The sequence below is a fragment of the Uloborus diversus genome, chromosome 4 (assembly GCF_026930045.1).
Source record: "Uloborus diversus isolate 005 chromosome 4, Udiv.v.3.1, whole genome shotgun sequence".
Lineage (NCBI taxonomy): Eukaryota > Metazoa > Arthropoda > Arachnida > Araneae > Uloboridae > Uloborus > Uloborus diversus.
Genome location: NC_072734.1, coordinates 143,190,807 through 143,202,150, shown reverse-complemented (window position 1 = coordinate 143,202,150; position 11,344 = coordinate 143,190,807). Strand labels below are relative to the sequence as shown.

Genomic DNA, 11,344 nt, shown 5'->3' with positions numbered 1-11,344 from the left:
AAAAAATGCAGCAATATAAAATAATAGTAAAATCATATCTTTCATATCAAAATAATTATTGCCAAACAATTTGAAGCAAACACTTTTCTCCCTAAAACAATGTTTTTATTTATGTCTCAACATGCTCATGTTGTCTTCTCTATTGCAGCCATTTCCAAAACAATATAACCAGTTGCACTTAAATCTGGCAGTATTTTAATGTGGTCTAAAAAGGTAAAAGTGGGAATTTGTTTTTTCAGTAAAAAAAATGAAACGTGCTAATTATATAACAAGGGTGCTAAATCATCACCTCCTATAAGAAAGTCACGTCACTGGTTCCGTGGCGTCACAGCAAGAGGAAATTACGGGAGCAGGAAGAATTTTCGGAGCGGAGTGGAAATTTTATCATGAAAATTACTTTAATTTATGTGTCTTTTTGATTAATTCTTTTACTTACGATGACCCTCATAAGTTACATAAATTTTATTGTATTACATGATACAAAGAAAACAGGCAATAAAGAAAAAGAATGCAGATAAGAAGAAAGATTTTCCTCATTTTCCGTAAACTTACTTGAGTTAAATTTCAGGAAAGCTCAATCTATGAGGTCCGCTAGAACACAAGATAGAATATCTAAAAACATGAGAGTTTATTATTATTATTATTACTATTATTGACAAAGAGACATTATCCTTTTAGTCACTCTGACTTCAGTAAAAACTGAGATGAGATTGAAGCTCAGCTGAGCAAATTCCGCGTTGTAAAGTATTGCATCAAAAAAATAGTAAAAATGTCAGCGCTTAACTTTAAATAATTGGTAAAACTTGTGTCAACAAAATCAAGTTGTAGCGTTTAGGAAAAATAAATCAATTTATGTTATACTAAATTAAGGTATTTGAAATAACTGATTCCAAGAAAATCAAACAAAAGATCATTTGCGCTTTTAGTTCAAAAAAAAAAGCCACATTTTCAAAAATGTAGCCAACTAATGAAATTATTGACATTTTAAAATGTTGCCAATTTTTCCTCTTTAATGTTAACTAGTCGAACATGCGGCAATGCAAGAGGGCAGTCTTAACCACTTTTCATCCCCCCCCCCCCCACACAAAAAAAAAGTAATTATTTGATTTAAAAAAAATTTACATTCTTTATTTAAGTAAAATTACTGTTACTTACAGCAAATGTTTCATTTTGCTAATTTTTTATCATGCAATCATACAGTCAATCGCTGAGTCATAGGCTTTTTTTCATGCAATTATTGAAAACAATTTTTAGTGGAAGATCTTGATTTGTAACGCCATTTAGAACGGACTAATTCTCGGTTTAGTTTGATATACATAGCAACAGTCCAGCTCAAGAGAGAAAAATGTGTTAGTTACTGTCACGATACACGTGTGAAGTCGGTATAAATGTGCTAAAATTTTACGTAGCCTCTATGGTAAATTTACAAGCGTTGCGACCGCGACAAAAAGTCCGTTGTAGACTTCTAATGCAAGGCAATGGCTATAAATCATCTGAATAACTCGGATTGAACAATTTTTTCCCCACGATTAAGGAGTATTTTATACGCAAAATTCCGTGCTTTTTTGATAGTGCTATAATTTGTCGTGTCACAAAAATAGATTGTTTGATAAATAAAGCAAAATCTTTTACTTTAAATACATTTTGTCGCTGTCACAATGCCTACATTCACCATTACTGCAGTCTTACTTATTGCGATATTGCTGAACATATGAGAACTATTAATAAAGAAAAAAAATAGCACCATACTTGGAATAATGTTTATTTAAAGAGAAGGGTCAGCACGTGTACATTTTTTGCTGCTCATAACTTATTACAATTATACAGCATATTTATTCTTTTTATATCACTCTTGCTTAAATTTTGTTTGTTAACAACTTCATACAAAAGTCTGTTATCTCTCCCAACCATAGTTTTCAAATTCTTTCTATCTTTCGAGAAAGTATAAGACCCGTACAGCATAATGGAGTCGTAATCAAATGGAGTGAGAAGTTGATTTTCCTCAGGTTTCAACTTGAAAAACTGATCTTCCATTCCTAAAAGGTGAAATTTTCAAGACATTAATGCTTTTTGCAACAATACAATTGCACTTTAATATGGTAGAAAAATACCATGAATGAATTTAAATTGCATGCGATACGTTTGTACTTCAAAAAGAATTCTTTTTACAAGTACGGTGTAAGTCAGCTAACAGAAAGAGAAACGCAAAATTATGGAGACATATACAAAACTACGCAGTCCATTTTGCTTCTCGTTTGAAGTTCTGTTTAAAACACTCAAAATATTTTTTTTTTAATTTGATCTTCATTACACCTTTTTAAAATTTAACTACATTATTTAACATTGCTAATACTTTTATAGTTTTAACTAATGATTAAAAAAAAAATCTTTGATTTTTTTTTTTTTTTTGTAAAATCTTATATACATTGTTCATTTTTCTAGTGCTACGAGCTGGGTGGAAGCCAGCTGGCATAAAGAGAAAATCCAAATTCTAGAAACATATAACGCAACGGTATTGCTTATTTTGCTTACATGCTTGGAGTTCAGTATTATGATGTTCAAAATATTTTGTTTTTCTTTCACATTCATTGAGCCTTTATAAAACTTTACACCACTATACTACATAGCTAATGGTTTAAATAGCTTTTACTACTTATTGAAGAAAAAAAATCTTTAAATTTCCTTCTTTTCTTTTTTTAGAAAAAAGCAAATTTTTCCCGAAAAAAAATAATCAAGCTTAAGACTTCCGATGTATTTACTTTTTGTTCAACTTTCAAATTTTTTATGCCTTACACTTCACTAGGAACCGTGAAACCACTCTGAATCATAAAATGTAATGAAACTCCAAAACTATATATATAAATGACTAAATGCAAATTTCATAGCCAATTATTTGAAGTCTCCTCCGAAAAATGTGGTTTATCTTCCTTTAAATGTCCTTATCGCTATTTGAAAAAAAAAGATATTGTATTCTAATCAGGTTTCAGAAGCTCATTGCATATTATGTAATATAATCAATTATTATTTTGAAAAGTTTAAATCAATCGAGTTAATACTTCGTTTTGTTAGATAAAAACATTGAAAACATAGTTTAAAAAATTTAAAAAAAAATGCAATTAGAAACGGTATGTTTACTTTCTATTAATTTACTAGATTGCCTAACAATTTATCGTCTGACATTTTTTAATGGATTTTGAAAGAAGAATATTGTTAATTTTAAGGGTTTTTTTTTTAATTTGAAATTTAGAGAGTTCCTTTTTTTCATAAATCAGTTGCAGAATTTGCATGATTTTAGTAGTTCTATTAAGTCCGCACTGTTATGCAAAATTCTTAGTTGCTATCTAAAAGCAGCTAGTATTTGTTGTATGTGTTTCAATTTGAAAAAAAAATTCAAGAGATTATGACGTTAGAAATATTTCTAGAGAACTATGAAATGCTTATTTTCGTATCAAAAGAATACATTCTGAGTCTTTCATTAAGAAATTACTGAAGAATAAGTATTCTCACTAAGACATATTAGCAGGAGAATATTAACTAATGTCTGGAGAAATATTATTTTTTATCTGGAGGTTAAAGAATACCTTCTTTCACGTTTTCCCAGAAAATTGTAAGCCAATCATCTCTGTCCGAACGATTCTGTTCATGAAAAAAGCCAACCACATGACCTAATTCATGGATCACTGTTCCATACCATCCACAACCCTGACCCAAAGATACCGGCTGCTGATTTCCGGTTCTTCCCACATGAGAATAGCACCTGTTGGTTTCAAGAAAAATTAATTATGACAAGTAATCAAGGTACAAAATAAATATATATCATCGAATTTAGTTTGAATTTTAACATTATTGCATTGTTGATTTGGATTACAACAATAGTTCCCCCCCCCCCCCTCTTTTTAAACCTTTTATTTCACTACTAAATCTTTGCCTATTCTTTTACAATAAAAGTATCATAAATGCATAATTAAAATTTGACTTATGCTAAGAACAAATATTAAACAGCGAATCTACACACTAATTATGCGATTTAAAAAGTCTAAAATCAAGTTTCAGTGAAATAATTACTGCCTGGTAGAAACTTTTTGATAGTGCGCTGCATACGAATTTCAGTCTCATGACAAATAGGCATTTTTAACGACTCTACAACTGTATCACACTTTAATTCCATTCGTTGCCAATCCATTGGAGTTCAAGCCATAGCGTGCACATAACAATCACAGATATTTTTTAAGAAAATACAGTTGCTATAAGTAATGGAGGAATAAAATGTCCCAAAAGAAATTTGCAGGATTTTTTTTCTCCAATTACAGTTCATTATAATGCTGCATAAAATAGCCCATTTTGAAAGGAATCAGAAAAACACTCTATTTTAAACGGATTCGAATATGTTACATGCTTTCAAAAGCATTAACCTCTTCGACTAATTATTTTTTCTGCCAATAAAAATGATCTAACTATCATCTAGACATTAGTTTGGAAAATTTATTTGCCTTTATTGATAAAGAAAAAAAAAGATTCTTGTGGTGAAAAATTTTATGATTTTTCCTTTGTAAAATTTTTTTATTTTTTTTTCCTCACAAGAGTCAGAAATACATATTTTATGAAAGTATTTTTCGTCAGAAACTATCATATTTATCTTAATTTAAAATCTTACCCTTCCCCAGGAAAAATTCGAATATAATCCTTTTCATTTGTTCTTGGAACGAATGTGATGCACGTTTTCTTCTTGTAGTCGTCAAAAGCCATTTGCAAAATAAAATCAACTAAAATGAAACAATTATGCATTATGCACAAAATCATGAAATAAAATCACTATTTCATAATGATATGCATTATGAGATAAAATTAACTAAAGTGAAACAATTATGCATTATGCAGACTGTACATTTGGATACCATAATTGAAAATAATGCTAATATTAGGTAATCAATGAAGGCTTAGCATTACAATTGTTCCAACATTTGTCTCTTTCCTTTTATTCTTTGGGAAACCCTTTGACCTTAACGTTTTCTTGAAAGAACCTCTTGATCAAAGAGTATGAACAATAGTATAAAAAAGGATTAACCTGCTTAAATATACAAACATTTTAATAAGAGAATCAGTTATGAAATATGGAATTTTTTATTGGTTTTCCAAAATTTTTCTATGAATAATAAACTAAAGCAACTAATAAAATGATCATTTTTAGAAGCAAACCGCCTTTAAGAATTTGGTCTTTTATAAAGATTGAAATTCTTCTAAACTATTTATTCTTTGATTTGTGATCACTTGCGGAAACCATGTCAAAGTCACAGGGAATCGGAATGTTTCGCGGTCTCTAGATCGAAGACCTCTGTTTTATAGGGTGGCTAGTTTTAAAGCAACAACGAATTTTAACCGACGTAATTTGAAAAGGTAATGAGCAAAATTATGCTGCTTATGATATGGTAAACATACTGCGTGATTTCTAAAGCAAAATTTTTTGTTTATACTTTTGAAATCATTATTTTTTAAAGATGTGTTCGCTGTTATGTGTTTATATGTTCAAACATAAATAAATAAACACAAAGAATCATCCAGAGCCCTATTAAAATATCAGGGGGCTCTAGGCCGAATGCTTTTTTCGTACCCCACTGTAAAAGAAAAACTATTTAAAATTAATTTGAATTCTAAAATTTTGAATTCAAATTATGTTTTTCGCAATCACGAGTTACAACAGGACCCTATTCATTGGAGTTATAGTTTCTAGAAACGGCTCCTATCTCCCCCAAGCCTGCCTCTCCTCCTGGAAGGTTACGTGTGTAAGTGGTAGGCGCGTGCATGCATGTGTACGCTTGTGTGCGTGCGTGTACCTGTGTGTATGCACGTAGGCGTGTATGTACGCATGTAAAGGCGTTTGTGTATGTGTGAGAGACACACTCACACTGTCAGTGTGTATTGATGCCACCCCTGCAGAGTCCGGTGGGCGCTGGTGCTGCAGAGGCCCCTGGTCCAAGCTGAAAAAGGAACCACAACGTCAAGGATGGACAAGTGAGAACAATAAGCATTCGTGATTGCTCAAAAAAAAAACTTACAATTTTAGTCATTGGGTAAACTGTTTTAGGCATTTAGGGGCCCTTAAAACGCGGGGACATTAGCCTATTCAGTAATCAGGCCCTGGAAACATTTAAGAGTTAGGACAATAAGAGATGTAAAAGAAACCTGCAAATTTCTAAGATTGAATTCGAATATATAAAGAAAAGAATTAAAAGTTCCAAACTATTTTCTCAATAAGAAATATTTTCTTCTCAGAACAATTAGGACTCTACACTAAAGATGAGTAAAATTATAAATTACTTTGAAGTTTCGTGACTACATTTAAAAATTACAAAAAAAAAAAAATAACTGGATACTTTTAGCTTGATGATTCTCTCTCATGATTTCCTACTTGCTTAAGCAAACGTGGTTTCAAAAAACATGATGCTCACAATAGGTTGTCCATTTGTTACATTTGTTTAAGTCTTATTCATTTTTTTTTCAATCTAGTTTAAAAAACTTACATACAGTTGCTTTTAACCCCGGATCCTTTTCATAAGGAATTATTCCATTAGGCCAGATCTGCCGATTGTCAACAATTGCATTTCTATCCTAGAAGTACCGGAAATAGAAAAGAAAAAAAATTAAAACAAATAAAGAAAGCTTGAAAGTAAAATGTTCTATAGGATTAATAAAGCTATGCAAAATTTTGTTTTGCTTTATTTCCATTTATTATAATTGCAGTGAAAATCCAACGTAAATTAAGTACAAATTATTAAGAACAACTTTCTCACTGTGTGTTCAACTTTTTTTTACTGTTGAAGAATCTCCATTGCAGCCCTAAATAGCTTTATGCTGTATTTTCTTGATAATTTGAGGCAGTGAGAAGCAGAAGGATGTAAGTGCCAAAATTAAAAATTTTTAGATAACCACTACAAATAGTGGGTGAACTACTCCCCTGTTGTAAGGCAGATAGTACTAGTAGTCCTGGTAGGTGCTGCTATACAGCATGATATAGGAAAAAAAATCAATAGAAGCCTGAGTTACCTGAGACCGGAACTTTAAATGGGTTTTACTGAAAACTTGAAAATGTCCACTTACATCCCTTTCCTTCTCACTGCCTCATTTGTGCTTTGGTTACGTAGGTTTCTCACTTCAATCATATTTTAGCACAAAGCTTATATGATCATTATTATTATTATTATTATATTTGTCGTCGTTGTTGTTGTTGATGATGCTGTTCTTCTTCTTCTTATTATTATTATTATTATCATTACTATTGTATCATTCATATTACGGTTCTTTCTTACGTTAATTACTTCCTTTCGCAAAAAAAATGTCCACTCAAAAACCGACCTTAATTTCCATTTTGCTCACCCCCGATTGAATGTTGAGTTTTTTCGACATGACCACACGTGCATATGTAATTAAGAACGTATAGACGCCCGAAATATCCATTTTGACAATTCCCGAATTAATTACAACGATATTTCTCGTGACGTCTGTATGTACGTATGTATGTCGCATAATTTAAGAACTTTATGTCCTAGAAAGTTGAAATTTGGTACGTAAACTCCTAGTGGGGTATAGTTGGGCACCTCCCCTTTTGGTTGCATTAGGGTGTTTCTAAAGGGGTCTTTTGCATCTTTTTGGGGGGAAATCATTGTTACTTTCGATGCAAATTCAAGTGGTGTTAGAATTTGGTGGAGACTGGCGATATATCGCCAGTCTTTTTTTGGTTGCCAAGTTTTTGTCGCCAACTTGGCGACAAATTTGGCAATTTTTTCTTTCTTTTTTAAATCTGATTTCAATTTGGCCACTGTTGGTGATATTTAGAGAGTTAACTATTGAATCACGTTAAAATTGCAATGATGGGGAAATAACACTAAATTGGTGTAAAAGAAAGTCATGTGATGCGCACATCAGCTCGTTATTAGTATTATTATTATCAAGTTATTCTAATCATCAACAACAGCAACATTATTATTATTATTATTATTATTATGAATGTTGTAGTTGATATTGTTATTATTGTTGTTGCATTATTGCTGTATCACATGATAATATTGTCATTATTTTCATCATCCTCGTCGTTTTCGGTTTTTCCCTAACTGAAGTTTTTTAGAAGACATATTGAGAAATTTCAGTCTCTTGGTATTTTAATACTTACTGAAAGTTCGAAACTGAAAAATGTCAACATCTATCGGTGATTCAGCGAAAATATTTGGTGTTTTACTGAGGTCTTTGAATGTTGTGAATGTTGACACTCACCGATCTTTCACAGCAATATACACTAAATATGCCAAAACCTTTGCAATAATTCTATAAATTTTTAAAATAACTGCTTATGTTCTTACTTTAGCTTTAATAATTATTTTAAGTTCCTGTGAAACGTAATTTTAAGTTATTTCTGACAACGATTAAATCAATAATCATTACATCTTTTCAATGCATTCGCTAATAGAAACATTCTTATTTTTTAATCTGAAGAGTATCGTGCATCGCTGAATTTTAACCAAAAGTAGTGAACCTTACGATATCAAAATATAGTGCAATATCGTTATAAATTAAGGGAAGATGAGTAAACGAACGTCGCCCGGGGAAAATTCTTGACTAATAACAGCATCTTTATGCGTTTTAAAGAGCTCCATTACTTAAGTCCTTACTAAACAGTTTTAACGTTTCTTTTTAACATAGGAACTTTTAATAAGATGTTATTCGGACGTTAAATCCATTGCTTACATTTTTTTATTTATAAATTTCTGTTTTTTATAACATAGCACCCACAAAAAATTACACGAAAAGAACTTTTTGAAGTACTCTACAGCACTAAACCAAAAGTCTTAATTCAAATTTTAAAAAAGCACAACATATGCTTTACGTCCCGAAAGCGCTATTGATAATAAAATTTAAGGAAAAAAAAGTACTAGCATATTAGTTACATCAACTAAAGCAAATTAGCATTTTGCAAGTGTTTCAGAAAATATTTAGACAATGCACACCTGACCAGCATTAAGTCCAAGTATATCACCTCCAAGCAGATCTGGATTCTCCAAAGGTAAGTCACCGAGAAAATCTGCAAAAATTAAAAAATATCAACTTAGTCCTCACTATTATAGTTTCATTTGCATACAAAATAGTTTTTTCTTATCAATTAGGGCTTTGAATACAGTAATTTCAATAACTTCTGAGAAATACAAAATCATTGTATCATAAAAATATTATAGTGTTATTACGAAATTGTCTGTGATATTACGAAAGGAAAATTTTAGACATAGCATAAAAAATTAATAATAACATATTTAAAAACGTGTTTACTGAAATCAATATCTTTTTCAGATCACTTTCACATTATATGTTAAAACCACCGAGCTAATCTCTTAGTTGTAATTTTTAAGATATGCTCTGTAAACAGCATGTTATTTTTAATTTATTTGTTTATTGTTATTTTTTAAGCGAAAGATTACTCATCCTTGTCTTCACGGGATATTGCTGTGAAAGGATGGAAAATCGCGATACCGAATTGTGTTTGAGTAGCATAAAAATGAATTCAGTTCTATTGATTTAAAATTATAATAACAGCGGATATCACGTTTAAATCATACCTTGCGGTCTAGCCAGACTGTAGGCCGAAAATGCAAGACAAAAAAATCCGGCAGCAATTAATCGCAACATTGTTAGAAGGAAATCCAGATTTTGAATTTGCAAAAGTTTCTTCCAGTCTTGCCTGCAGCAGATGTCTGCTTCGAACAGATGATTTATTTCCCATATTTTCACACCTAATCAAAAAGAAAATCACAACAGAAATCGGAAATCACTGAAGTAATGATAAAGTTAGCTACGTAATATTTAAAAGTTATGCAGTGTAACTTTTAAATATTTAGACAGAAATTTATGTAGTATAGTTCAGAAAACTTGACACTAGATAACCTGGCACAGTCCAGAAAAGTCGCGGACATGCTGGTAAGACGAAAAAAAAATCAGAGCGAAAAACTTGACATTTGCAATAATTCGGCCACTTTTTGAACCGCATAAGACCAAGCTTTTGGGACGCTACTAATTTATAACTCTTACAAATACGACGAAATCAACTATCGAACATAGAAATTAAAGGAAAAAAGTTACTTTGGGGGGAAAATATTATTAACAATCATTCATTGCAAAAACTTGAATTTCTGAGAATTGAGAGTTAAATGAGCAAGAGCAATAATGGAAAATGATAAATAAAAGTTGCTAGGATACGCAGCATATATGTGGTAAAAAGTTTGAGACATAATATAACTTTTGAGCATCAAAACGAGAAGACGTATTTTGCATGAATTAATTTTTTTAATGTTTTTAATTTTATTTATCATCAAAATGCAATAGTAGTGATCTTCATAACACTTTCTGAGAATATGATAAGGTTTTTTTTAAATAGTATGTTGCACTTGACATTTTTAAAATCAGCATTCGATTTTAGAAGACAATCTTCAGTTTTATGAAATATCATTACCGTTTCTTTTAATATAATTAAAAATTTTGACTAAGTATTTCAAATGAAATATAGTTTTACAAATATTTGAAGTTTTTCATTTTCACTTGTTCTGTTAGAAATTGTTTCATCACTTTTAAAAAATGATAACTCATGATTTTATAAGTAGTTGCCCAAAAGGTAAGAATTGTTGTATAGAATGAATTATTGAACTGGTTCATCAGCGAAACATAACTTCCTGAAATCAAATATGTGTTCATGCGTTAATTTAACATGCATTTAAAATTTTAAACTTCTTTTTCTGCATTGATATTGATTTCAACGATTATTTATAAGTTGTGGCCCTATAGTTAACAACTGTTGGATAGACAGAATTGTTGCACTGAAGCTTTCTATTTAAGTGCAAAATCTGATCATATTTTGTGTCTAACTTGGTCTGTGTTTTAGTCAAATAGGCCAAAAAAAATTTTAAAAAGCAACGTAATAGTTTTCAATATTTATAACTTATAAATCACAAGAAAACTTACGAAGAAAAGATATTTTGCAAGCTTTTCTTCATAAAAACTAAAAATGTTACAATTTTGTTCTTTTAACACAGTTTTTGATTACAAGTATTAGTTATATTTCTTTCGACTGAAGAAACTTAATACATTTTAATAAATAGCTTACGTAAATTAGAAATGAACAAGCATATTCAAATTATTTCATACCATCATGAAATGATAAATAATATATTTTAGCCTCTTAAAGTAACAAGATAGTTCAAATCGAAAAAAAATTAATCTATTGCACTTCAATTGCTATCAAAGTTGGAAAACACTTCGCGTCGACAGCCTCAGTTACTTTTTTTTTTTTTCATTTAGTCCGTTTTCGATA

At 30.5% G+C, this 11,344-nt stretch overlaps 1 protein-coding gene across 1 annotated transcript; it reads right to left on the bottom strand.

Annotated features, from left to right (window-relative positions):
• Nucleotides 1–1,758: 1,758 nt before the first annotated feature.
• Nucleotides 1,759–11,293, bottom strand: LOC129220419 (astacin-like metalloprotease toxin 5). The gene is made up of 7 exons (XM_054854839.1): nucleotides 11,179–11,293; nucleotides 9,600–9,773; nucleotides 8,997–9,070; nucleotides 6,519–6,606; nucleotides 4,655–4,763; nucleotides 3,582–3,757; nucleotides 1,759–2,036 (listed from the first exon to the last, which is right to left on the bottom strand). The coding sequence occupies exons 2-7, from the start codon at nucleotides 9,667–9,669 to the stop codon at nucleotides 1,804–1,806; spliced, it is 750 nt and encodes a 249-aa protein (XP_054710814.1). The 5' UTR covers nucleotides 9,670–9,773; nucleotides 11,179–11,293; the 3' UTR covers nucleotides 1,759–1,803.
• Nucleotides 11,294–11,344: the final 51 nt, after the last annotated feature.